Source organism: Eremothecium cymbalariae, chromosome 4 (assembly GCF_000235365.1).
Source record: "Eremothecium cymbalariae DBVPG#7215 chromosome 4, complete sequence".
In the NCBI taxonomy this organism is placed as follows: Eukaryota; Fungi; Ascomycota; class Saccharomycetes; order Saccharomycetales; family Saccharomycetaceae; genus Eremothecium; species Eremothecium cymbalariae.
This window is the reverse complement of record NC_016452.1, coordinates 1,324,503-1,351,947: the sequence shown is the minus strand read 5'-3', so window position 1 is coordinate 1,351,947 and position 27,445 is coordinate 1,324,503. Positions and strand designations below refer to the sequence as shown.

At 42.3% G+C, this 27,445-nt stretch overlaps 12 protein-coding genes across 12 annotated transcripts; 8 read left to right on the top strand and 4 right to left on the bottom strand.

The window, feature by feature from the left end:
• Window positions 1–1,275: 1,275 nt before the first annotated feature.
• On the top strand, window positions 1,276–2,463 carry RAD51 (recombinase RAD51; the record flags this gene model as incomplete). The annotated part of the gene is made up of 1 exon (XM_003646480.1): window positions 1,276–2,463. The coding sequence occupies one exon, from the start codon at window positions 1,276–1,278 to the stop codon at window positions 2,461–2,463; it is 1,188 nt and encodes a 395-aa protein (XP_003646528.1).
• Window positions 2,464–3,783: 1,320 nt separating this feature from the next.
• On the top strand, window positions 3,784–5,979 carry Ecym_4689 (tetratricopeptide repeat protein; the record flags this gene model as incomplete). Its single annotated transcript, XM_003646479.1, has 1 exon — window positions 3,784–5,979. The coding sequence occupies one exon, from the start codon at window positions 3,784–3,786 to the stop codon at window positions 5,977–5,979; it is 2,196 nt and encodes a 731-aa protein (XP_003646527.1).
• Window positions 5,980–6,304: 325 nt separating this feature from the next.
• KIP1 (Kip1p) lies at window positions 6,305–9,709 on the bottom strand (the record flags this gene model as incomplete). The annotated part of the gene is made up of 1 exon (XM_003646478.1): window positions 6,305–9,709. One exon carries the CDS (start codon window positions 9,707–9,709, stop codon window positions 6,305–6,307), a length of 3,405 nt encoding a protein of 1,134 aa, XP_003646526.1.
• A 1,088-nt stretch (window positions 9,710–10,797) lies between these two features.
• On the top strand, window positions 10,798–11,556 carry PRX1 (thioredoxin peroxidase PRX1; the record flags this gene model as incomplete). The annotated part of the gene is made up of 1 exon (XM_003646477.1): window positions 10,798–11,556. One exon carries the CDS (start codon window positions 10,798–10,800, stop codon window positions 11,554–11,556), a length of 759 nt encoding a protein of 252 aa, XP_003646525.1.
• An 810-nt stretch (window positions 11,557–12,366) lies between these two features.
• SEF1 (Sef1p) lies at window positions 12,367–15,669 on the top strand (the record flags this gene model as incomplete). The annotated part of the gene is made up of 1 exon (XM_003646476.1): window positions 12,367–15,669. The coding sequence occupies one exon, from the start codon at window positions 12,367–12,369 to the stop codon at window positions 15,667–15,669; it is 3,303 nt and encodes a 1,100-aa protein (XP_003646524.1).
• Window positions 15,670–16,618: 949 nt separating this feature from the next.
• UBP13 (ubiquitin-specific protease UBP13) lies at window positions 16,619–18,955 on the top strand (the record flags this gene model as incomplete). The annotated part of the gene is made up of 1 exon (XM_003646475.1): window positions 16,619–18,955. The coding sequence occupies one exon, from the start codon at window positions 16,619–16,621 to the stop codon at window positions 18,953–18,955; it is 2,337 nt and encodes a 778-aa protein (XP_003646523.1).
• A 298-nt stretch (window positions 18,956–19,253) lies between these two features.
• Window positions 19,254–20,210, bottom strand: Ecym_4684 (ribose-phosphate diphosphokinase; the record flags this gene model as incomplete). Its single annotated transcript, XM_003646474.1, has 1 exon — window positions 19,254–20,210. One exon carries the CDS (start codon window positions 20,208–20,210, stop codon window positions 19,254–19,256), a length of 957 nt encoding a protein of 318 aa, XP_003646522.1.
• Window positions 20,211–20,691: 481 nt separating this feature from the next.
• On the top strand, window positions 20,692–21,423 carry UBC6 (E2 ubiquitin-conjugating protein UBC6; the record flags this gene model as incomplete). Its single annotated transcript, XM_003646473.1, has 1 exon — window positions 20,692–21,423. The coding sequence occupies one exon, from the start codon at window positions 20,692–20,694 to the stop codon at window positions 21,421–21,423; it is 732 nt and encodes a 243-aa protein (XP_003646521.1).
• A 214-nt stretch (window positions 21,424–21,637) lies between these two features.
• Window positions 21,638–22,927, bottom strand: Ecym_4682 (uncharacterized protein; the record flags this gene model as incomplete). The annotated part of the gene is made up of 1 exon (XM_003646472.1): window positions 21,638–22,927. The coding sequence occupies one exon, from the start codon at window positions 22,925–22,927 to the stop codon at window positions 21,638–21,640; it is 1,290 nt and encodes a 429-aa protein (XP_003646520.1).
• Window positions 22,928–23,375: 448 nt separating this feature from the next.
• Window positions 23,376–23,624, bottom strand: KTI11 (Kti11p; the record flags this gene model as incomplete). Its single annotated transcript, XM_003646471.1, has 1 exon — window positions 23,376–23,624. The coding sequence occupies one exon, from the start codon at window positions 23,622–23,624 to the stop codon at window positions 23,376–23,378; it is 249 nt and encodes an 82-aa protein (XP_003646519.1).
• An 897-nt stretch (window positions 23,625–24,521) lies between these two features.
• Ecym_4680 (40S ribosomal protein eS8) lies at window positions 24,522–25,127 on the top strand (the record flags this gene model as incomplete). The annotated part of the gene is made up of 1 exon (XM_003646470.1): window positions 24,522–25,127. The coding sequence occupies one exon, from the start codon at window positions 24,522–24,524 to the stop codon at window positions 25,125–25,127; it is 606 nt and encodes a 201-aa protein (XP_003646518.1).
• An 899-nt stretch (window positions 25,128–26,026) lies between these two features.
• Window positions 26,027–27,178, top strand: AAR2 (U5 snRNP complex subunit AAR2; the record flags this gene model as incomplete). Its single annotated transcript, XM_003646469.1, has 1 exon — window positions 26,027–27,178. The coding sequence occupies one exon, from the start codon at window positions 26,027–26,029 to the stop codon at window positions 27,176–27,178; it is 1,152 nt and encodes a 383-aa protein (XP_003646517.1).
• Between the last annotated feature and the right edge of the window lie 267 nt (window positions 27,179–27,445).

Below are 27,445 nucleotides of genomic sequence, written 5' to 3'. Positions count from 1 at the left end.
AAAACCTTGCTCGCTTACCTCCTGGCTCTGGCCTCTGGCAGCTCAGAACATAAAACAGACTCTTGTTTCAGCCTGGCCCATTTCGTTGCACCTGACCACACCGTATGACTGTCTCTTCTCACCCTGTCTCTATTACTGTAAACGATTATTACACTTGCCTCTTGTGTCGTTTCTGAAGGCGAGAAAAGCTGACTGGATATCCACCGCAAGACACCACAGAACAGCCCGCACGACCGTGGCTCTTTTTTCCCTCCCGTCGTCTTGCTGTGCATGCAAATTTTCGTGAATACTTCGTTTTTAAAACTGAATATTATAATGACCACTCCGTCGACCACAGTCCACCGCGATCCACCGCGGACGTCCCACTCGGTCCACTCGGCAAGCATAATCGGACACGTTTGGACTCAGCGATCTTCGAAAATAATGCGCATTTTGTCTCCGCTGTGCAAAATGGAAACCTAAAACTCGGCGTTATTTCTGTCCGGTCACGATGCGCTTTTTTAAACAAGATTATCGTTATCGGTATCAGGTGAGGTGCACGAGGGACGGTCTGCGGGGGTTTCTTCGCATGGCATTTGTCCTTTTTGCCCCTGTATCTGAGGCAACGCGGTTGCCTGCACCTGCCGTTTACAGAACACAAGGTAGGGGCCATTTCGCGGCGGTTTGTGGGCGCCCACGGGCGCTTCGTGGGGCCTTTTTCAGGTGTGGGCTGGGAATTGCCTTGGCAACCCTTCGTGCCGGTCTGCCGCCGTAGACCGGCATGCAGCGCGCGGTTCTTCCGTTCGTGCGCCGTGGGCGAGTGGAGGGACAGCGCTCACCTACGGTGAGTCTTCGGTTTTATGCAGCAGGCGCCGCGGCGCGCGGCGCCTGCTGCGTGGGCACAGACACGGAGCACGCCGCGCCCGCGGCGTGATGTAGCGTCCCTCCGCACATGGCGCCGGCGTCTGGTTCTGGAATATGTCACGTGGCAGGAACACTCCGCCCACACACCGCGACGCGTTGTTTACACTGACACGTAAACAAACCGGGAATCTGAAAACAAAAACATCACGTGCTCTTTCTGGGCCACAGCGCAGTCGAAAACAGTAAAACGAAGAATTTTCCCTTCCCGCCCCCCTCCTCCTTCTTCAAGGAAGCACATTCACGCAGGAAGGGCTTTGTGATAACTTGGCCATACGAGTCCACAGATACAGATTCACTAGAGCAGATCTGTCTTCGGTGTATCCATCCATACTTGGGATTGTTTGTCTTTTTTTACATTGGAAAAACATAAAGATGTCGCAGATTCAGGAGCACATTATCCAGGATGCGCAGAGTTCGCAATTCAATCTCCATGCGACTGCAACGTCGGAACATACACAGCGGATTTTGAATTCTAGTGAGCAGCCGATTTTGGATGCGGACGTTATTGAGGTTCATCCGGAGCCTGGTGCGAGGCGGCGGCAGCAGCAGGAGCAGATGGAGCAGATGGAGGAGGATGTGTCGTTGGTATCATTTGTACCGTTGGAACGGCTGCAGGTGAATGGTATAACGAGCAACGACTTGAAGAAGTTGCGGGAACACGGGTTGCATACGGTAGAGGCGGTGGCGTATGCTCCGCGCAAGGATCTGATGGAGATTAAGGGGATTTCTGAGGCCAAGGCTGACAAGCTGCTGTGCGAGGCGGCTCGACTGGTTCCAATGGGGTTTGTGACGGCGGCGGATTTCCATCTGCGTAGGGCTGAGATGATATGTCTGACGTCGGGGTCGAAAAACCTGGATACTCTGCTGGGAGGGGGCGTGGAGACAGGGTCGATTACGGAGCTGTTCGGGGAGTTTCGTACAGGGAAGTCGCAGCTGTGTCACACACTGGCGGTTACGTGCCAGATCCCCTTGGACATGGGCGGTGGCGAGGGCAAGTGTTTATATATTGATACGGAGGGGACGTTCCGGCCAATCAGACTGGTGTCGATTGCGCAGCGCTTTGGCTTGGACCCGGACGATGCCTTGAACAATGTTGCATACGCGCGTGCATACAACGCTGATCATCAGTTGCGGTTGCTTGATGCAGCGGCGCAGATGATGAGCGAGTCCCGGTTTTCGCTGATCGTGGTCGACTCCATCATGGCTTTATATCGTACGGACTTTTCTGGACGCGGTGAGTTAAGCGCCCGGCAGATGCACTTGGCTAAATTCATGCGTGCCTTGCAGCGTCTTGCCGACCAATTTGGCGTAGCCGTTGTCGTGACAAACCAGGTTGTTGCCCAAGTCGACGGTAGTGCAATGTTCAATCCTGACCCGAAGAAGCCGATTGGCGGGAACATCATGGCCCATTCGTCTACCACCCGGCTTGGTTTCAAGAAGGGTAAAGGATGCCAGAGGATCTGCAAAGTGGTTGATTCCCCTTGCTTGCCTGAGGCAGAGTGTGTGTTTGCTATATACGAGGATGGGATAGGAGATCCAAGGGAAGAAGACGACGAGTGAATTATTTGCGTGTGCCTAGTCACTCGTCTCTCACCGTCTTATGCATATATACAGTCAGCCAGTCATCTCCCCTGTTTTTCCAAGCGCGTCTCGAGATGCGCTCGCTTGGCGGAATCTTTCCCAGCTAAGTTGTATCATCATCGGTTTACGTGTCTTTGCTAACGAATAATATATATCCACTCCTCCTCACTTCCCTCCCCTCTTTGATATCTGCGCTGTTCTACAAACACTCTTCATTTCTCTCCCGTGGCCGTTTTTTGTCACCGATCCTTTTCTCTTTCTGGATATTACACTCGCATGGCCGTCTGTCCCTCCCATGCCGCCCCCTCCAAAATCTACTGATTGGCCTTGCATCACATTTCCTGCTTTCATCTATACATTTATCGTTATCTATTTTTTTAAAAAAAATCCGTTGTGTGCTAAAGATACCCACCCCTATAATACCTCCCTTTGTCGTATGTTATACCTGTGGAACTAAAATGCCCTCCCTGCTGGATCCGTGGAATATTTTTTGTAGTCTTTTTTTTCATTTCTATAGCCATAATAACAACCTCTAAACGGCTATATGTTTTATTTCCCAATATCATTAGTCTTATTGCTATTATACACCATATCAAGTGCCAGACTTACAGCGGTGCCATCCCGTCCGTCGTCTCTGATGTCGTCGCTGACACTTGGCCTGACTCGTCAATATGCGGGCAAAACAACGTTCTTGTTTCGACCCCGCCATCCGCAGTTGCCGGGCCATACATTGTATCACTCTGGCCATGAAATATATTCATTCACACTTTGACCTAGCCCATTATACTTCATATTTTGCTTATCCATTTATGTCTCGTTTAGGATGCCGGCCAAATTAGCATTTCTTTTTGTGTGTTCTGTAGGAAAATTTCGTGACAGAGAAAAATGAGTGATTCTGAAAGAAACACTGTTGACAATTAGAAGAAACTTCAAAAGATTATTCGAGCCATTTACCTATAGAATTAAAACCATAACCATTTCCAATTTGTTTCATTGGCTTTATTTTAATATTCATATAAACATAAGACGCGCTATAACATAACGGAAAACCTTATAGTACCTTTGTCTAACAAGCCCAGGGATATACTGTCTGTTGTGTCACACTACACTAAGGGAAGCAATTTAAGTCCGTCAAAATAGTTGAAAATATAAGCTTGGGTAGCTCCGTCATTTATTGATTTGAAGACTATTTGAGGACTTGACAGGGTCTGTGGCTATTATATTGCGGCTCCGTCTACCAAACACTTTTTTTTGGTTAATCCACATCAGCCCTTAATCCCCTTCATTGGACTCTATATAATGCAAATACAATCGACCGTCTCATATCCTTCTCGTCAAAATACCAGTGGACAATCGAGCAACTTTGCTGGTGATCAACAGCAAACTTCGCAGCGTATATACAACTCGTACGCACAGCAGATTGGACAGAAAGCTAGCCCAGCAATAATGTCTTCGATTGACGTGCCGTTACCATGCGATAATTCAGAAGTTGGTGAGCCCTATAATGCAGGTCTAGTACTTTCTAATGGATATGAAAGTCATACTGGAATGTTCAACAAGGCTCGCTGTTCGCAAATACCTTTCAATGACGACTTCCGGGTTTCAGGTTCTTCGTCTTCTTCTCGTGCCCAATTAGGCTCGTCCTCCTCGTTGGTTCATTCACAAAGTACTTCAACCGCACAACTTAGTGGAAGTCAACTCGGAGTGCGTTACAGTGCTGTTGCAAGTTATGATCCAAAAAGGGCGAAAGCGAAGCCAGTTGATTTATCTCATTTGTATTTGGTCAATAACAAAGACAGCGTCACATTAACACAGACCAATGAGTCTGTAGCGAATTACTCTCATAAAATGATTAGTGAATGTTTAGGAAAGGAATGCAGTACAGTGTTGGTCCCGAGGTTGAAGTCCTTGGAAATGTACAAGAAGAACGTCAAGAAGTCCAAGGACCCGGATGTTTTATTTCAATACGCGCAATACATGTTGCAAACTGCTTTAACCATGGACATAAACCCGTTCCAAAGTGAAGACTGGATCGCTGGTCTATCTCCCGACAGTAAACAGCCTAAAGATATCCTTAAGGATCAATTTCTTAAGGAAGCAAAGCTCTACTTGACAAAGCTAAGTGTAAAGGGCTATAAGGATGCTCAATATCTACTTGCTGATGCTTACTCATCCGGGGCTTTTGGGAAAGTGAACCATAAAGATGCATTCATACTATTTCAATCTTCTGCGAAGCATGCTCATGTAGAAGCCGCATACAGGACGGCTGTTTGTTTTGAAAAGGGATTGGGCACAACAAGGGATTCTCGCAAGTGTATTGAATTTTTGAAGTTTGCTGCTTCTAGGAACCATCCCGCAGCGATGTTCAAGCTTGGTTTATATTCATTCCATGGCCGCATGGGATTACCACAGGATGTTAATACTAAACAAAATGGTATCAAGTGGCTCTCTCGCGCCTCAGCGAGGGCTAATGAATTGACCTGCGCCGCTCCATATGAGTTGGCTCAAATTTATGAGAAGGGATTCTTAGATATTGTCATTCCAGATGACAGCTATGCAACAGAATTATACGTCCAAGCTGCTTCGTTAGGGCACATACCATCAACCACAAGGCTAGCAAAATTATACGAGCAGGGCAACGAAGTAGTTCCTCAGGACACATCACTAAGTGTCCACTACTATACACAAGCGGCCTTAAAGGGAGATCCTGAAGCTATGTTGGGTCTTTGTGCATGGTACTTGGTTGGGGCCCATCCAGCTTTTGAAAGAAATGATCGTGAAGCTTTCCAGTGGGCCTTGAGGGCCGCTAAAAAAGGCTATGGAAAGGCTCAATTCACAGTTGGCTACTTTCACGAATATGGTAAAGGATGCAAGCAAGATCTGGATATGGCTTATAAATGGTACGAGTGCGCTGCAGATAACAATGACCCCAGAGCAATCAAAAAGTTAGAATCTCGCAGGCCGACTAAGAAAAGATCCAGCACAGTTTTCAACTTCTCTTTCCTGAAGGCGGATGATATAGAAAGACCTTCGCGTATAGACTTAGCTGAAGTCTCACCCCTTTACTTGGACTTTTATGGAGGTGATGCTAAAACCCTTGATCCTCCCCATGATTCAGATATCGATGGCAGTTTCAGTTATGACGTTCTTAATGTGATAACAGACGATGAAAATTCGCTGGACATAGATTTCCATGATCCTCGGTTTACTTTATCGATACAGCAGCAATCTCTAACGCCGATTTCCAGAACCACTTCAAGCTTAATGTTAGAGAGTCCATTCCGGAGTTGTAATAATGACATGGTGCCTACTGAAAGTCACACTTCAGATTCAAAGCAGATTGGCACAGGCCAAACATCTAACAGCAGCACAAGTGATGCGAAACTTGGTGCCAACAAGCCGATGGTACCACCTAATAACAGTATACCCAGAGAACGCTGGCGTGTTTCATCTATCAACGAAGATGTATTATCTTCTAAAGAAAATGAAAAGTAGAAAGTCAAAAAAGATGGCTGTATCATTGGTTAATTGAAACATGTTTCTCAAAGCAGCCTGATTTTTTATTTCCAGGTTGATGTGATGATAGTTACCAGTAGACATAGTTACGCACATGCCGATGAATTACTTTATCCTCTATTAAAAACTGTGTTTGTATTTATATTATATTTCATATAAACAAAAGATTTAGTTCTGTAACAATAATTAATATTTTAGCAAGTATATGAATTACTCGCTTTGTTTAATAAACAACTCCATAAATAAATAGAATAACAAGCATTTAGAATATACTATGTAATATATCACTAATACTTAAAATTAGTCATTGCTCCTCTTTCAACACCTTCGCAGAAAAAGTATACCTTCTATTTAAGTCTCGTGCCCCCGCCATGTCGTCATCTGTTGAAGAATCACGTATGTTTTCAGTTATGTCCATAGTCATACGTCTCAAATTTTTGATACTAGAATTGATGCTTCTTGGAGCTAGAACCTTCGTTAAGGGGTGGTCTGGAATAGGCATCGGAGTTGTGGGATAAAAGATCTTTTCATTTTGCTCTAGAAAAGCGGATTTAATGTTCTCCTTCACTGGCACCAGAATGTCACCACTTTTGCTAGATGTATCATCGGATGCTGTGAGGGAATCATCAAGAACATCGAAATTTTTAATTATCTTGTCTATGCTAGGTAAATCGCCCACTGCAGATTCCATGTCATGGGATAACCGTGGTAAGTTTTCCAAGATAGACTTATCCTTAGTCAATTTCTCCAATTGTTGTGATATTTCTTTAACGGACCCAATCTGTTCATGAAATATCTCACCCTGAGTTTCGATAATCTGCTTAACATTATCCCTATGTTCTTGTGAAAAGTATTTTACTAAAGAATTAACGTCTGAAACAAAGCTATTAGCCGATGTATTTAGATCGCCAACCACAGAGCAAAGTACGCCTCTCTTATTGTCCACAGTGGTAACTACGTTTGTGTCATAAGACTTAAAATGAGCTGCAAGAGAGGAATAGCTTCCTTCCATCATGTGATTTAGTCTAGGAACAAGCTTCTCATCTATTATAACCTTAACTTTTTCATTATATTCATCAAATTTGCCGGTAACTGTTTCTGGAGAACAGACAGAAATACAGCATTCTCGATATTGTTTCATATCGTTTTGAAGGCTTTCTTGGGCTTTCGATATTTGACTTTCGATTGAACATATACCATCCATCGCATTTAAGTGTGTTTTTTCTATGCCATATGATGACATATTAACCATACCGTTGTTATAATTAGCAATAATACCTTGAAGCTTTTCAGTGATATTGTTTTCAAATAATGCTTGGCGTAATTCTGTTTCTTCCATCTGCTTTTTGAGAAATTCATAGCTGGCCTTCATAGTGTCACTAGTCCTTCGCCTTTCCTGTTCAATAAGCTGGTTAATACATGACTGTATATCCATGGCCTCCTCAGAATGCTTTTGCTTTTGCTCTTCAAGATCACTTTGAAGTTTTAATTTTCCTGATACCAATTCATCCTTGGTACTTCTTACTAAATCGATCACATCCACACCCCTAGTATGGATTCCCTTAACAACATTTTGCAATGAAAAATCCACTTCACATTTTATCTTCTCAATGAACTCTTTCAATCTTTCATAAAGCGTGTCACTTTCCCTTTGAAGTTCAACTGTACTATATGCAGCATTCTGGATAGTCTCAGACTTCATACCAGCTAGACTTTGATCTAAATTCAGCAAAAGGCTCTGCGAACATTCTTCAACAACTTTAATTATCTCTCCAAACTTCGCATCTACATAACCTAAATCTAAATTCAAATTGTTTTGATGAGATAAGTGCAGAACATGTTGCATCTTTTCTTGTAGTTCATGGAAAACACCTGTAATAACTGTTTTAAACCTTTCGTTGTATGATTTTAGTGTATCTCTAATTAAAATTAATCCGTTCACCTCTTTTAGTAAAAGTTCATTCGACATTTCAATATGCTTAGTCTTTGAGATGAGGCTGTCATAAATTGATTCGCGATTATTGTTCAAATTCAGTAAGAGTTTCATGTTGTTATTGTGAATATCATTGACCTTAATCTCATAGTCCTCGACTCGAAATCGAAGTTTATCCAAGTAATCAGTAAGCTTTTTATTATACATTGTGATACGCTCATTTATACTTTTTATCATCTTGACTTGTGTATCTTTTTCTTTAACTAATTTCGTTTGTTCCAAATATTTTTCTTTGAATCGCTTGATTTGTTCTTGTAGATTGTCAATCTTGGCTTGTTGTTCTTCTACTAAAATGCAATTACTTTCATAGGTCTCGTATTTTTCCTCTGTAATGTATATACCTTCTTTAGCATGGTTCGCTTTTAAATTTTTACGAAGCTTTTCAATTTCTTTAATATATCCAAGGATACACGATTCCTTTGCCATTAACTGATTAATCTGTGGAGTATTTTTGATTGATTTTGCCCTGGTTGCATATTCCAAAGTACTCGCGGTTTCCTCCATCGAGGTTTTGGCAGGTGAGACCGTGGCAATAATACATGTTTTGGTTTTTCCGCCCAATGAATCCTGTAACAATCTGGTTAATTTCGATTCCCGGTATGGAATGTGTTGGGAATGGTCAACTAAAGCATTTATTACTCGACCTAAAGTTAGCAACGACTTGTTGATTAATCCTGCTTCTTGAGCTCTCTTATTTTCAGCCCCAGATCTATTGATATTTTCGGAACCTGCTAAATCGACAAGATTCAATTTGCCAATCTTGACATATTGCTCCCCAGAAATTGGGTGGATTTTGGTGACATTGGTGGTGATCGTAAAAATTGTATGAGATCTAGATGATAAGTCATTGCACCTTGTTGCAGCTACTTTTCTTTTCAATGAACCTTCCATTAATAATTTTAGACCCTCCTGAGCAGAACGTATATACATCTCCTCCATACCCTTCACCATAATCGAATGCCCAGAAGAATTGCTTCTATCAAGCTTCAGATTGTCATATATCCTTATTGTCTCTGGTGAATTTGCCACCCCGCCACCTATTCCACCTTCATCTATCAATGGCTCCTTATCTTCAACCAATAAATCTCTAAGCTTCTCATTGTACAACTCTAAAAATGAAACCTTCACAGAATAATCCTCACTCTCCCTCTGCAATTGTTGAAATAACTCAACAAGTACACGGGGTATAATTCCTGCATGTTCGCTCAATAGTACATAGTTTGGATCCTCCAAAGAAGCCCCAACCACACTAATATCCCCACTCATAGTGTAGGTCTTCCCTGTCCCCGTCTGCCCATACGCAAATACTGTGCAGTTATAACCTTCAAGCATCTCAGTAATATAAGCCCGAGCAACCTTATCAAACAACGATTCCTGATCACTTTCAACCCCAAAAACTTGGTCAAACGTATATGTCTTATTATTGCCCGTAGATTGATTGCTAAGAATAATCTCCCGACCTTGTGATCCTAACGTAGAAACAACCACACTAGACTTCTCCTTGATCTCCCGTACATTCCGTGACCGGCACCGTACATAAACCTTAATATTATAACCTTGCTCTTCAGATCCAACCATCATATTCGAACGAACCCGTTTTTGCGATGCTGTCGGTAAACTGGACGATATAGCCCGAGCCAAGGGCTTCCCATGTGGCTTTACATTCGACCCAGCCGATGGAACCTTCTTAATTACCTTATCTGCCAGCTGCGACATCCCAATAACCAACCAAATTCGTCCCAACTCACCCTGTTGACTTTAATATCGTGCTCCTGCAACTCCTTATTCTATATTGCCGTTGTTATTCAAGAGATTGTGCTCTGTTTTGTTTTGATTTGATTTGTGATTAAACAACTTAAGAACGACTTCCGTCTAGCCGCGCTCAACATTAATCGTTTCATACGTACCATCTACGCAGCTAAAAACCGTTGACAATTGCAGAAACGACATTACCACTGCCTTACCACCACCTCACTGCACTCTCTCCATCCACTGGAGCTTCTGTTCCATCATCAAACACCGCCACCGCAACCTGCTCCCTTATACAGGAACACTCGCCTTTATTTTTAGGCATTTTCTTCTTGTTTCGTCCTTTTTTACTGAACTACTCCGAAACATTCAGATGTTCGAGGTCTTCAGAACTCACGCACTATAACGGTTCCGCATACCCAGTGGTAGCAATGCACCGCGCAGCAGTGGAAAAACGATGCCATGGGCACTAAACAACAATCTAAACACAAGACGAGAAATGTAGGTGCAGGGGAACGGGGTGTACCGTATTCTAGTAATTTAATCTCTCTTTTACTCCATCTCCTTGCTTTCGTGTAAAATAGGAATTGTCGTATTTTGCGCCGAAGAATGTTAAAGGTCGGTAATGGGCTCAAAGGCTGGTAGCCCCTTCTGTGGGTTCTCTCCTGCTGCATCCTGCCCCCCGAAGCATCACTTGGGGGTTGCATAGGTCTTTCGAGAGGGGAGATGAGACGTTTGAGGGGCATATCACGTGATTTTAAATGGATGACGCCACATTTGGTGGCAGAAAGGTTCTCGCAAGGAGTTCAGTCAATTAAAAAGCACAACCAGCGATATGTACGTTGACACACACCGTATATATATACGTAGAATTGTAGTAAAAGCAAAGTCACTTGCGGTTTCAGCTAATTGGAGGTAGTTTGAGGTTTATATTACAATAAATAGTTACCGTACAAAAATTTTCAATCCCATAATTAATTGGTGTATTTTTGGGTAGAGTGAAACATATTGCTAGATACTAGTTAGTACTAAGACGACAGTAATTAAAATAAAGGATGATCAAGAATATGCTATTAAAAGCTAAGAATGGGCTTCAGCAGCACGGTGGGACGTCTGGGGGCTTGTCGGGTGTGAGGACCATCAGAACGTTCAAACAGGAGGACCAACCGAGATTACGTGTGAACTCTGTGGCTCCAAATTTTACAGCTGAAACGACGGATGGCAAGCTTAATCTGTATGAGTACTTTGGTAACTCGTGGGGGATCTTGTTCTCGCACCCTGCAGACTTCACGCCTGTTTGTACTACGGAGTTGGGCGCATTTGCCAAGTTGAAGCCTGAGTTTGAAAAACGTGATGTCAAGTTGATTGGTTTGTCTGCGGAGGGTGTTGAGAAGCACCACAAATGGGTCAAGGATATTGAGGAGGTCTCGGAGTTGGATAAATTCACATTTCCAATCATTGCGGATGTTGATAGGGAGGTCTCTTTCTTGTACGACATGGTTGACGAGGAAGGCTTCAAGAATCTCGAAAACGGGTTGGTGCAGACCATTCGATCTGTGTACATCATAGATCCTTCAAAGAAGATCCGCTTAATGTTCACCTACCCTGCCTCCGTTGGTAGGAACACTCTGGAAGTCTTGAGAGTCATAGATGCCTTGCAGACGGGTGACAGCAAGGGTGTGGTTACCCCTGCCGATTGGCAGCCTGGTGGGGATGTGATCATTCCACCTTCTTTGTCTGACGAAGATGCAACCAAGAAGTTCGGTACCTTCAGGACCGTGAAGCCCTATTTGCGTTTCACCAACACTGATTGATCTACTGTACAGATGTTGCATAAATCGATATTTTTATATGAAAGTGAGTTTTTTTAACTATGTTTCTGTTTGTATCTCTGTGTACTGAAACTAGCTTTAATTTAGACATTTTTCTAACTATGAAATCCTCTACTTATTTACGGAACCACCTATAGCACACAATACCTAGTAGCGGCTTCTGTACGTTGCTGCGTCTTGCTGGTAGCGTTCACCACCATCACTGCTGGTGCTGATGTCATACGTACTCAATAAGCTCTATTATTATACAGAAAGGTCGTCAGGCAACTACGTAATCTACACACTTGAGACACTTTTTATTGCTTCTCTTCCCTACAAGCGTTCCCGTGCGATGCTTGTTCAGTAGCAGTTAAAAGCTGAACGCATAGCTATCTCTACAGTAGCCATTACCCACAGAATATTCTATGGGCTACATTACTTACTGCCTTGTAAAATCATCTGTAATTCGTAACATCGCCTACATAATTAAAATACACAGTATGCGGGGTTTTCTTGGTTATCTTCTTGGCCGCAGGGTTATTTTTCAAAAGTTTTCAACAAAATCTTTAACTAGAGGTACTTATCAATACAGGAACAACGGACGTCAGCAACGTAAGTTGAGTGAGTGAATAGTTCATAGTCGTTGTGTGCCGAGCAAGCCATTTGAAAACATTTATTTTAATTACTATTGTGATCCAGAGAGTGTGGTTGCGTTTTCTCTGCAAGATATATAATCGAGTTCGATATTGAAACACACACAACATTATAAATTTGACCGTTTTGATATATTATTAGAACGGAGAGGCTCCAAAAATGAGTACAGACACTTCTTCTAGTGGCAGTTTAGGGGTTAAAGGGGATTCATTTGATAAGTATAGTTCTTTGTCTTCTCCACTGACTGCATCTTCGGGCGATCGGAACTCTTCTCAATCCAACAAGGCACAATCAGTAGGCAAGTCGAAGAAGAGAACAGCCTCTGGTAATGTTAATGTTAGTCCAGAGTTGGTGATGGGACTGAAGGCTAAGAAAAAGGTCAAGTCCGAGGACAATAACTGTTTGTCTGCTCTAGCTTCGATTGATGCGTTCCCTACAATTAATTCACCTAACTCATCTTCCAGCTTAAAGCCCCTACAAAGTGGAAGTAACAAGCTACAAGGTTCTTCATCTTCCGGTCATAGGCCTGTAACATCCTGTACGCACTGCAGACAGCACAAGATCAAATGTAACGCTTCTGAAAACTATCCTTCTTCTTGCTCTCGTTGTGAGCGTATGGGACTGCGCTGTGAAATTGATCCGCAGTTCAGGCCAAAGAAGGGTTCTCAGCTGCAAAATTTAAAAAATGAAATAGAGGAGCTGAAGACTAAGCTAGAGTTTCTGTTACGTAGTGAGGGGATACTGTCTTCTGCTATGCGAAATTCAGAATTGGGAAGGCAAATACTTCACGTTATCAAACAGCAAGATTCGCCCCAACAAAGTACTGGGATTTCTGTTCAAACTTATTTGGCAAGTGAGCCGGAACTTTTGAAGTCTGAGTCTTCATTGAAATCTTCTGCTAATACGCCCTCTGGCTCCCATTCTAACGCATCTGTTGATATCGCCCGAAGCAAATCTAATGGTGTGACTCCATTATTAAATGATTCAGCACCTGCGAACAGCAATAAAGATGCCCTCCCACCTGTTTTACAGATGGCGTTAAAATACCATACTTCTGCTCATAACACGCCGATGGATACTCCATCATCACATACAACACCAATGTTATCCCCTGATGTTAAAAAGCCGGTAGTAGTGACAACGAACACCATGTCTTTGTTGCCATCTTCATATGCAAATATTGACGAATTTGTTCTTGGTTATGTTCACCTCTCTATTGATAAGGCTAAGGAACTACACAGAATATTTGTTACCAAGTACCTCCCTTATTTCCCCATTATGACTTCAGAGTCGGTTACGGAGTTGTATTCCCAATCGCAGTTATTATTCTGGACGGTGATGCTTACTTCCTGTCTCTCTGATCCTGAACCTACCTTGTATAATAGCCTGGCTTCATTGATCAAGCAGTTGGCTATTGAAACCTGCTGGATACGTACTCCCAGATCAACACACATTTCCCAGGCTTTGTTAATTCTATGCAACTGGCCTTTACCCAACCAAAAAGTTCTTGATGATTGTTCTTACAGGTTCGTTGGATTGGCAAAGTCTCTCTCGTTCCAACTAGGTCTACACCGTGGAGAGTTTATGTCAGAATTTACAAGAACCCAAACCTTAATGCCTGATGCGGAAAAGTGGAGAACTAGGACATGGTTGGGCATTTTTTTTATGGAACAATGCTGGAGTAGCATTCTAGGCCTACCTTCGACTTCTCAAACTGACTATTTTATCGAAAGGGCTAGGCTAGGTGAGTTTAAAGATTTACCAGTTAGGTTTCGTCAGCTCATCTGTCTGGCTCATTTCCAAGCGAAACTATCAAGTGTGATGGGTTCTAGCATTGTTTCACCAGATGGTTTGATGGATGCCAGAGATCGTGCCGGCTCATTGGCCATTTTGGAAAGAGAACTGCTTCGTTTACATGCTAAATTAAAGTTCGACTCAGATCCCGTTGTGGAAATGTACTATTTATATGCAAAATTAATGATTTGCTGCTTCGCGTTTTTGCCGGAGACCCCACCTGAGGATCAAACTCAGTATGTTACTGAGGCTTATCTCACTGCTACAAGAATTATCACTCTATTGACTAAGACTTTAGAGAATCAACAGTTAATCGAGTTGCCCATCTACGTCAGACAGAGTGCAACATATGCCGCACTAATTTTATTCAAATTGCATTTAACGCCATATTTGTTGGATAAATATGTGGATTCCGCTCGTCAGTCTATTGTCACGCTTCACAGGCTTTACAGGAATCAGTTGACTGCATGGGCAACTAGTGTGGAGAATGATATTTCTAGAACAGCAAGTGTTTTGGAAAAGCTAAATTTTGTATTAGTAACACAACCAGAGGTTTTTGTTGAGGAAGAAGGTATAATTTCGCGAATGAGGTCTCATTTGACAGGCACTTTATTTTACGATTTAGTGTACTGTGTTCATGAGGCAAGGAGAAGACAGATGGACGGTGATTATAATGAGAAAACGAACAAAAATGGAAGTGAGAGTAATAAAACTGTTGGAGAGAGTAAATCCAAATTATCTATAAAGTTATTCCCGTTACCATTCTACAATCAGATCTCGAAAGAAGACTTCGAAACTATTACACAGACGACACCGGGTGGGACAACCGTAACAACCTTAGTTCCTACAAAAAATGCCATAAAGCAGGCTAAAAAGCTACAAATAAGCCAGGGAGGTCAAAAAGGTCAGCCTATTACATCTATAAATGGAATTCCACTCTCAATGCTGGATGCTACCGGTAGCGTCAACATGGACACAATACTCGGTGATACTTTTAAGCTGGCTATGCAACCAGACAGTTCTCTTCCTGGCTCGATGGTTATTCCGAGAGCAAACACCGTATCCTCAATTCCGTCCCCACAAACTAATTATGATTTGTTTGAATCACAGCCCGTGCCACCTACAAATAATGAATCTACTCCAATGCAGAGGTCCGTCTCTGCCTCACTTGTGGAATCTTTGCCCTTCAGGCGTCCTGGAATTCCAAAAATAACATCTGAATCCATTGCATCCGGTCATCCAAACTCGCTGTTTGGTAACGACAGCACCAATTCCACAACCATTACCATTGGATCGCAGAAGCCACTATCTGTGAAAAATACTCCTGTTTCTAGGACCCCTGGAGAGGTCACCACCCAAAATCGTAAGGCCCCTCCTTCAAACGGTTCCTACACTAACTTGAATATATTCCTAAATCCCAGTGATCAAAGATTTAATGCATCCTCATCTGCTGCTGCTAACCTGGCCGAGGGCGTAAATGATGGCACTATAAACACTGTTGGTAATGAGCAACAACAGGTCCTTCAAAACGGGGTATCCGGTCCCTTGCAACAGATGTCTGAACTAGATACTTTTTTCTTACAGCAGAGTGCTGGTTGGATTGAAGGGAACTCCAGCAATGATGATTTCCTGGGCTGGTACGACATTAACATGGCGCCGGAATTCTGATCTACAAACACATATATTTGTATACTATTTATTGTTTTTTCTTTGTCACTAGGTTTAATTGGTTTTCTTGGTTTAAATTAATTTATCATTTGGTAGGTTGGATAACTTCTACACCGGTTAGTCGTCCTTTCCATTTTCTTCCTTCATTGTACATGTGGTGTACATCGAAGTATATGTATCATTAATAATTGCTGAACGTTGTCCCATACTATGCTAATATAACGTTGTTACCAAATTCCATGGTCCATATCGGCATGGTAACAAGGATATCTGCAATTACAAGTAAAATTTATAACGAATATACACGCACATTATTTAAAAGCAAGCTGGCCGTTTCGAGCGGTGTCCATTGCTTCGCCATTTACTAGAGTGGTCAGTATATAATCTCGTGCACGTCGGAACCCTAGTTCGATTTTAGGAAGTGACATTGTTTTTGTGCATACGGAACATCAATATAACGAGCTCATTAACGTTGTATACATATTTTTCAAATAACGTAAACCTTACCTTATTATTGACTTTAAACAACGGCCCCCGCCATATTTAAGCTTTTCATGTCACATAATACACTACAGATGAAAACTTGTGACGGTCATCGTTAAGGCTGAAAGGCACACATCGCTGAAAAGATATAAAAGGCGTGCACATCTTGGTTTCAATATAGATAAAACATTCCATATAAATATGCCAGCTTTCACTTGCCTATCCATATGTTCAGATGCATATGCTCAACATTTTTATGTGGCCGGACGAGTTGGAGACTAAAAATGGTCAAGAATCCGAAAATTAGAGACAAGAATATAAAGGTTGAAACACGAGTGTAGGAAAGAGAAAGTAAGGATAAAAGGTATCGCAATTGTTCGTAATCGTTTTAACCAGAAGAGGTCTGTATTGGGAGTAAATCAGCTGTGAATAAAAAGGGGGCTTTTGTTTCGGCTAGACACATAAAATGGCTTTCAGAAAATGGCTGCCCAAAAATGACAAGTCCAGGCATAGGAGTAATAGCTCGTCTCAAAGGAAAGATAAGGTGCAGGGTGATCTTTCTAGCAGTTCTGTGGCTCTCAAGGTGCAGAATTCTCATGTTTTGCTTGCTGATTGTAAGTCTTCTGGGTCAGAATTAGAGGGTGATGGCTGTAAGCAAGTTGATAAGAAATATAATGAGGAGAAGTACGATGCATCTCCCGATATAAACAAACTACAGCAATGTTTATGTGGACAGGACGATGTTAATTTTATCCAACAGTTTCTAGGGGATGCTAAAGATACATTACATGAGCTCTTTTTCCCAGGCTTGGTGACACGAGAATCTGAACATTTACCTTGTGGAGATGGTTCTACGAAAGTTTTTGGGTTGGAAAACTTTGGAAATACCTGCTATTGTAATTCTGTTCTACAGTGTCTATTTAATTTGAGTGAGTTGCGAACTAACATTTTAATGTATCCAATCAGAAAGGACCCTGCTTCCAGGAAGCCGAAGCTTGATGTGGTAGGGTTGAAACCCAGAGTATTTACAGAAGCAGGTTTAGCATGCTCACATAGCCCTTGTTTCTCAAAAAATGGGAATAGTACTGTGACTGATGCTGGGACTGCTTCTGCTAATGCTACTCCTAATGCTGATGCTAATGACAAAACAATTAGTGTTGATAGTTTAGGAGGTAGTTCACAAAACGTGTCTCCTGTGACTTCCAAGGATCCTTTTAAAAGGTCGTCATTGAGCTTTTTTAAAAACAACGATCCTCAGAAGGATAAGGAAATAGCTGCGGAACTCAAGCATAATTCATCTTCTAACGAAGTTTCAGGAAACGATAAATCAGAAAGGGATAGCGCTGAATCAAAACAAAATATTCCATTTCTTCCTTCGGGGTCCCCAACACCTGAAGATCGTCCTGATGGAGCACACCTGAGTCAAGATCAAATACTTGAAAAACTGCATGAAGGTTATACAAGGATAGTTGTGGGGCGTACTACAGGTAGAGTAGCTCCACAGATCCAGAAATCTTCAACAACTCTTTTTTCAACGTTTGCAAATGGTCGTAATTCATCCACATCGTCTTCCACCTCAACTACCTCTTCAGCAACTACTGCTAATTCAAATTACCAACGAACTCCCGTGGCATCTTCACCTATTTATTTGACTGGGCCGTCAAGTGAACAACGGAAGAAAGCAGCTTTAATATCTGGTCCCGTTTTAAACATTGATCATCCGTTGGATTCGGATTATTTTCCCAGCAATACAGAACCTAATCTTTACAGTTCCCTAAAAGATGTTTTTGAATGCATAGTTGAGTCTAGATCTATGCTTGGGGTTGTTTCGCCGGTCCAATTGGTCAATGTATTAAGAAAAGAAAACATCCTATTCGATAGTACGATGCACCAAGATGCACATGAGTTCTTTAACTTTCTGATGAATTCTTTGGGCGAATTCATACAGCGTCAACTCGAACAAACCCAAACTGAGATTCCAGAAAACTTTGTTCAATCGTTGTTTCAGGGGACCATGATAAATTCTATAAAATGCCTAACTTGTGATAATGTTACTTCTAGTGATGAACTGTTTTTAGATTTTGCTATACCAGTTAATGAAGACGAAGAGGTTAATATCCAAGATATGCTTTCTAATTTCAATCAAAGGGAGATGCTAAACGGCGCTAATAAATTTTATTGTGATTCTTGTAATGGGTTACAAGAAGCCGAACGTACAGTTGGATTGAAACAGCTTCCGAAGATACTATCATTACATTTGAAGCGGTTTAAATACAGTGAAAAACATCAATCCAATATAAAGTTGTTTAACAAGATTTATTATCCACTGAAGCTAAAGGTATGTACGAAATCAGACACTATCGTTTGCAAGAATTATGAGTTGAACGGTATTGTGATCCATATGGGCGGAGGGCCGCAGCATGGTCATTATGTTGCTATCTGTAAACACGATATGTTTGGCTGGCTATTGTATGACGATGAAACTGTAGAATCTATTGATGAAGAAACTGTCTTTAAATTTGTAGGTGATGAGAAAGACATGACTACTGCCTATGTGTTATTTTTCAAAGAGGTAGATCCAAACAATATAAATGTTCCAGTGGATTACTACCATAACGTTGACCAGTTAATCAAATGTGATGAATGGGTTCGACGTAAATGCAGCGCATCTGCTAATGTTAATAGTGTACCAATAGAAGAAGTTCCTGAGGAAAAAGATAATTGTGCCGCTCCTACTGTGAATTCTAGTAGTACACCAAAACGCAGATCAAAGTTATTTAGTTTTAGACGATCAAAGGAATGATGTTAATCTTTTCTTGCCTATGTTCTGGTTTAATAAATATTATCTCATTTATTATTTTATTGCATCATATAAAAATATACAATATAATATCTCTCTATTTTCAAAACTATTGTTGTGAAATTGAAAATCAACATTAAGTTACTAATACGGAAAACAAGATATCTCATACATGATATGCTACACCAACATGGTAGATCACTAATTCCAAAACATAGTTTTTGCAACATGTAACGCAGTAATACCACTCATTAATGGTTTCAAACTATATGCTTCTGATCAAAGAACTGATAAAATACAGTCATACGACAACGTGATTAAATAAGTAAGAGACACTCTCACCGTTGTGTAACCGTCTAATCGCTTCAGCCAACATAGCACTGATGTCGATCTGGTCATAAATATCTAGATCTAAGTTTACTGGAACTGTGTTAGTAGTCACAATCTTGGTAAATTTACCGCTCTTTAGTTTTTCTCTAGCAGAACCTGAAAATATACCATGTGTGACTATGGCGATCACTTCTTTCGCTCCATTTGCGATAAGAGTATCTGTTGCCTTGACTAATGTACCACAAGTATCAGCCATATCATCTACAATAATGCATGACTTGCCTGTTACGTCTCCTACTAAAACCATCCTAGAAATCTCATTAGCTTTCTGCCTCTCTTTATGGATCAATGCAAAGTTCAAGTTAAGTTTGTCTGAAAGTGTGGATGTTCGTTTCGCAGAACCAGCATCCGGTGCCACAAGCATCGTGTTTTCAACACCAATATTCTTCCGAATATAGTCTAAAATGTTAGGTTCAGCATACAAATTATCAACAGGAATATGAAAGAATCCTTGAATCTGGGAAGCATGTAGATCCATCGTAATCACATGGTCACATCCCGCCGTTTCCAACATCTTAGCAACCAACTTTGCAGTAATAGTCGCTCGAGATTTGTCCTTTTTATCTTGTCTAGCATAAGGAAAGTTGGGAATTACGGCCGTAATCTTTCTCGCTGAAGCTGAACGACACGCATGAACCATAATCAACAACTCCATCAGGAAATCATTTATCTCCTGTTCACCAGTACCAGTCTGAACGATATACACATCTTCATCACGTATACTTTCACCAATAGTCACAGATGTCTCTTTGTTCGAGTAATGATACACACCAACTTTGGAAAGTGGCACTCCAAGTCTCCTAGATATCTTTTCTGCAAGCTCTGGATGAGAGTTACCAGCTAGAAGTTTAATACTATTCGAAGACATTAAGTATGGGGTAGCTTTGGGTCAATTCTATGCTCCAGAATCTGTTTTCTCATTACATTTCATCAATATATCTACGGGATTTGTACTTCGAAACTTCAAAAATTTGGTCTTTTTAGATAAGGCTTTTAACGCTCCTTAACATTACATACAAACTGGATTACATACCCAAGCTACAGAGTTGTACATGTTGCTGACACTGTTATATCTAACCATGAAAGCTGTAGAACCCTGATATTACCTTAACCGATCTACGCCATTGAATTTGCAGTTATAATGAATTCAATGAGTTTCAATCGGCTTTCTATTGAAGGCCACATGATATTCCGTATCAAACGAGGTTTGATTAAAGTAAAAATAAAGTATCCAGCACCCTCAATCTAAGACACATACCAGGTACGACCAAACACGAAAGCTGAACTCTAATAGACTCAGGGGGGCCTTTTTAGTTGTTAAACCTTTCAAATCTTTGTGACAGTAAAATATGGCATCTCGACAAGCGTATAAAAGACTCTCAAAGGAGTACAAAATGATAATGGAGAACACCCCTCCCTACATCATTGCAGTACCCAATGATGAAAACATATTAGAGTGGCATTATGTGATAACAGGTCCACCGGATACGCCCTATGAGGGTGGACAGTATCATGGAACTCTACATTTCCCACCTGAGTATCCTTTCAAGCCTCCTGCAATCAGGATTTCTACCCCTAATGGGCGATTTAAGCAGCATACTAGGCTATGCTTGTCGATGAGTGACTACCACCCCGATACATGGAACCCTTCATGGTCTGTAGCGACGATATTGAATGGGCTTTTGAGCTTTATGACAGGAGATGAACAGACAGGAGGGTCTATAACCACTAGTGACTATACTAAGAAGACATTAGCCTTGAGTTCTAAGGAATATAATGCAAAGCAGAATACAGAATTTCAGCGTATGTTTCCGGATCTTTTAAAACAAAATTTAAAGGATATAGAGGAGCTCAAAAAGATTAAGGACAAGGATCCAAAGGAATATAATAATCAAGCCAAATTCGAACAGGAACAACCAATTTCTTTGGATGAGATTAAGGACCCCGAAGATAGGATTCGGGCTCAGCAGCTAAGTGTTCAACTTCAGAAGGAGAATAGAAAGTCTAGGAAGTTTGATAGCCTTTCTTCTTTTGTATTTTTTGCTGTAGCTGTTCTTTTACTTGTTTGTTACGCTCATTAATATAATCAGAGTGCGGGGGCCATTTGGAAGTATTATGGAAGGTAGGTGAGCAATTCCATGTTAGATAATAGTAGTAGTAAATTGGAGAAACAAGATGCTTAATGGATCGTGCAGATAAATTCTTTTTGTTTTGATTGTGTACATATAATCACGTCTACTATTTAGGTGGTATGAAAGAGGAGTTACGTACGTTTGTAGAAGAGACTCATAGTATTTAAAACTTCTCTACATCGAGAATAACTTTTCCATGCGCGTGACCAGTTGCTAAGTAGCTCATTGCCTTATTTATATATTTCCAATCAAACTTTTTGTCGATCAATACCTTAACAGTCTCATTTCGTAGGATTTGCATACATGCTTCTAACCAGCTATCTTTATCGGTGCTTCTGAGGTTTGGATCATAGTGGAAGCGCATGTATTCAAAAGACCAAAGCATTTTACCAAACCAGGATCTAGCGCTTACCGTTGGCGCATCCCAAGACTTATATACATCTTTTTTATAATTAGACTTGATATCTCCGACAGTGGTAATGTAAAAACCGCCAGGGGCAATGATACTATCGGACTTTGCAATAATGTCATATCCGCCAATAAAATCGATGACTGTGGTAAATTTGCCCTGTGAGAATGGAGCCGTGCGCATTGCAGAAGTTTCGGGATAATATTCTGCAAGCTCACCGCGCTCAATTAGATCAATCAATGGACTAGATATGTCACCCTTCGGTGCTGACTTATAGTCTATAAACAACAACTCCTCGGCAATATCAGGAAAAGTCTCCTTTAGCAGTTGTGCACCGTATGATGAACATATAACCACCAATTTTGTGGGAATATAGTAGTGATACTTTAATAGCTGAATCGTAAACAACCCCAATGTGGTGGTACCACCGTTAAGTAAAATGTTACTATTGCCCGTAAGATACCCTTTGGAGTCCAAAACTTTTAATAGTTCAGAGGCTGCTCCTAAGGAGTAGAGGCTTCCACTGGCTTGTTGCATATTCAAATTCGAGGGCACTTTGGCAATCGCATCCACTTTAGGATCAATCAAAATGGATGACTCAGAAACACCCTTTCCTTGATTCGGGTGCCAAAAGACCCCCATAACTTCATCACCCTCCTTCCATTCCAACGTCAAGTCAGAACCTACTTCTGTTATAACCCCGCTATATTCCCTACCGAAACCAATTTCACCATTCAAGTGGTTAGCATAGCCGTTCATAATTTTAAGGTCTACAGGGTTTAATCCTATGTGTTGCACCTGCACAACCAACTTGGCTGGATGTATGGGCAATGGAATTTTGGTTCCATAACTAAATTGTGGCGGATGATCTCTAGAATAAAACTTCAACGACTTCACAGGAATATGCTTAATATGCCGCAACGGTCTGGCCACCCGTTTCATACTAACCGGTTCAGCAAGCTTTCTAGGAACAGAAGGTGAAGACCCATCTGAAGCTAACAGTCGCTGCCCACCAGTAGGTTTGGAGACTAACTCTTGCATCATAGAATGGATGTGAAACCTCTATCGTAAGCCGGCTCCTTTCCTCATTTTGATAGTACACGGGATTCTGAAATGTTTTTCTCGCTACATATGAACGCCATACTATGGGTACTGCACTAGGGTACGAAAGTCTACCCGTACAAGTAACCACTCAGCATACCAATAACTCATTACATATATCAGTGAAATAATATATAAATCCTGATATCATCACCGTTACGACAATAAGCTTCCTTTAAAAACTTATAAAAAGGAAAAGCACCTCATATATTCATAAACCTTCTTTTCGATCGGCGTATCATCAACTCTGTATACAAGAGAACCTATCGAATGTAGTTTCAGATTCGAGTCGGATCCCTCAAGACATCTGGTTAATAATACCATCTCTTCAGTGTCCTACTAAAGAACACTGATGAGGTATAGCCAAATCCATAACTAAAACCATATTTCCTTAAGCAGCAGCAGCAATGGGCGTAGGAGGTTCAATACCGGCTTCCTCGTAATACTCCTGCAAATCTTCACGTTCAAATATAACTTGAATCATAAGAGAACAACTGGGACACACCGCAATCTCTTCCCCATCAAACATGTCATCGATACTGATCTGAAAACGATCACCACAAGGGCATGGGTATGTGAACAGCTGTGTTTCAGGGTCAAAAGTCAAGTCCTCAATCTCCACCTGATCATACGTAGACATCTGGCACACAAATACTATATATACTCAGTTGCTGAATATTGAAATCTGTCGGTATTAGATGACGGTTATGTGCACCTGTCGAATGAAAAGTGCCCTTCTAATATCCTCCAATCGTTTCTTTTCCCCAAAAATTACAAGTGACTGCGCCACCCATACCCATAACAACACCATAATATACAACCCACACACCACATAGAAACGCGAATTTCAAAAACGTGGCACGTTTTAACAACATACAGCACTGCTACTATGGTGTTGGTATCAGTGTGTCGGTTCCCTCTGGAATTCCTATTCCAGTGCCCGCGAGCCGCGAGCCCCTCCGCTGGTAGGAGGCCCCAGTGGAGTTACTGGGCGGCGGACCCGGCGCAGCAGAGGTAGCAGGCAGAGGAGCTCTCAACCTACACAGGGCGCTCATCGCCCAAGCAAACGGGCTAGCGAGCTGGTACGGGAAGCGTTCTCACCACAGTCTCTGGCGTTGAAGCGGAAACCACACACTGGCAAGTAGTAAAATAAAAGTTACATAGAAATTTCAATAGTCGTTAGTTTTAGGCGTAGATATTCACTGTCAAACTCACCAGGTCAAAACGTATGTTTAGATATGATATAAGGATATTTCAGGTACTTGTGGAGCGGTGAACACAGCTATATTTCAGTGCGGATCCAACTGCATTTTTTATTATAGGCAAGAGATGGTGGTATATATCGAAAAGTTTTCGTTATCTTCTTGTGGTGAATACTGTCAGGGATATGAGATGAATGCCATGCATCCCTTACTACAAAGATATTTGCGTTTTGTTCGTTAGTTGGGAACTGTGTAGCGTTCTGCAAGTTATCGAGGTTTTTATTTATCTATGAATTGGGATTTGGTTACTAACATTCATTATACAGTAGTTGAAAATGGGTATTTCTCGTGATTCTAGACACAAGAGAGCGGCTACCGGTGCCAAGAGAGCACAGTTCAGAAAGAAGAGAAAGTTCGAATTGGGCCGTCAACCCGCTAACACCAAGATCGGAGCCAAGAGAATTCATGATGTCAGAACCAGAGGTGGTAACAAGAAGTTCAGAGCTTTGAGAATTGAAACTGGTAACTTTTCCTGGGCCTCCGAAGGTATTGCTAAGAAAACTAGAATCGTTAGTGTCGTCTACCATCCATCTAACAATGAGTTGGTTAGAACCAACACTTTGACCAAGTCTGCCATTGTCCAAATTGATGCCACTCCATTCAGACAATGGTTTGAAGCCCACTATGGCCAAACCTTGGGTAAGAAGAAGAACGCCAAGAATGCTGAGGAGACTGTCACCCACTCCAAGAACGCTGAGAGAAAATGGGCTGCCAGAGCTGCTGACGCTAAGATCGAGCACTCCGTTGAGGCTCAATTCTCCGCCGGTAGATTGTACGCCTGTATCTCTTCGAGACCAGGCCAATCCGGTAGATGTGATGGTTACATCTTGGAAGGTGAAGAATTGGCCTTCTACTTGAGAAGATTAACCTCCAAGAAATAAGTGAACTTGTAAGACGATACCAGTCGCCTCCACTTTCATCTTTTCATCATTATGTAAATTGTTTCTATTAATCTTTCTTTTGTAAAGCCAAAACACTACAATACAACAAGTTACTATATTAATTATTACTCCCATTATTTTTATTTTTGGGCTTGCTGAAGCACTACGTATAGGCGAGGTTCCAATACAAAAGAAGCACTGCAATACAAGAAGAGCACAAGAACTGGTTGTTTTTTTTTAGTATCAGATGTAAAAAGGCAATAATCGTGTTCTCTGCAAAACTCGTTAGAGTTCAGTACAGGTCTGTGTTGAAAAGTTTTCATCACGTTAAAAAAAAAGCCATTACTAGAGAAGAACACAAGTGTGAAATGTCCCATTGCTCACCTGAGCAACAAACGACAGAGTGGGATTGATTCTAGCCCTTTCTCCGCCTACTGGTGCTGAAAATCCAGTGGAAAGAAAAGCTCTGCTCTTCATACAGAGTTGATTGATGTTAAGGAAACGACAACTTGATTGCTCGAGATGCATTTTTATATACGACAACTTGATTGCTCGAGATGCATTTTTATATACGCCACTTTCTCTTGGAAAACGATGAGATCACTTATAACGTTGAACCAATCTGGCAGTTTAGGGCTTACTTAAGAGGCTGCAATGTGTTTGTGACCATCAAGAGGATGCTGGTTAGCTGGTCTCTGCCCGCAAGATATGCCATGCGTGATGCGGGAAGGAATCCAATGCAAGCTCTCTATTTGCTTGCTGGTTCCACGTTTTGTCAAGTGTGGATGTGTAAAAGAAAAAGAAACCAAGATAGATCGCCTTATTGATCTTTTGGGAACGCCGGGCTTCCGGTTGTTCATCACCTTGGCCATCTCCAGAGCACCATCGGACAGCGAACAATGAACATCTTCCTGGACTCCATTGCCGGCAAGGATTTGATACTCGGGATAGACCACCACTCGTTTCAGCTGAAGCCAGGCCACCCGTTCTATGGCATCAAGGGCATTTCTACGCAGTACAAGTTCCATGTTGTCCATTTCCAACATGGAGACAACGGCCTGCGCTACGGGTACTGGTTCGAATCCAATGACACTGCATGCATAGTGTTCGCCTATGACATCACCAAGGAGCTATATGTTCCACAGCTGACTAGCTACGGCAACGACGACGCAGCGTGTAGAATCGCTGACCGACTCCGCCAATCGCTCCCGTTCATGTTCCAATACCCGAAGATCGATGACGAAGACACTTGGCACACTCTCACACAACACATGAAGTGGACCGACATCCGCTACTGGACAGAAACCACGTCCCCGCACCATTGTCTTGCCTATGTCGACTCGTCCATGACCACAGCGCAGGAAAACAGACTCCTCAAGAACACACTGCTAGCCAATCGCATCCCAAACCAACAACGCGAGATCACCGTCCCTGAAACAGAACCCATCCTCAACTACACTCCAATAGTCTTCAAGTCATCTGCCGCTCTGCGACCAGAACATAAAACGAACGATTACCTCGACAAATCGTGGTACTTGAATCACGTGATCCTACCCCAGTACCACTGTGGCTCGCTGCTCTCTCTCCTGGGCGAACTGCAGTTTGCCTTTCTCAACACGCTCATCTTCTCCAACTACGGATCCAGCATCCAATGGCACAGTATCACCGAACTCCTGTGCCGCAGTTCGCAGATCCCACCCCGCCATCTGCAACAACTCGACTCCATCCTGGCGGCCCAACTGGCCATTCTTCCGAAGGAACACGCCGATGCCTTCCTGAACGAAAAACTCTGGCTGACCTGCCTCGCGGGCCGTGGTGCCGCAGACCCTGGTGATATCTCGCACAGAACGCACCTTCCACTTACCATACAGCAACTACGAAACTTATTGCCTCCAAGTCCCGTCGCCGCCAACGGCGACGACGAAGACGACTGGGACGCCGGCTGGGATGCCGGGCGCGGCGCTGGCGCTGGCACCGCCAGCGCCAGCGACAGCGACGAATACGCACCCACAGTGGTTACCCGCACATTTCACCAGCTACGTCCGGCGTAGCCGCTCCGCTGACATAATCTCGCCGTCGACCGTTTTCAGGAAACGTCGAAGATCTAGATTATTCCAGAAGCGACTCACAAACCCACACAGCCACACACCCCGGATCCCATGGCTCACCAGCCAAACAAGGGAACCGCCACCACCGAGAATTCAGTCGGAACAGCGTAGGCCGCCCGCTTGGCCGTATAGTAAAACAAAAGAAGAATACGAACAAAGCAAGTTGGAAATGATTAGAAGATTCCAGAAATTCAAGGATAGTGTAAGCAG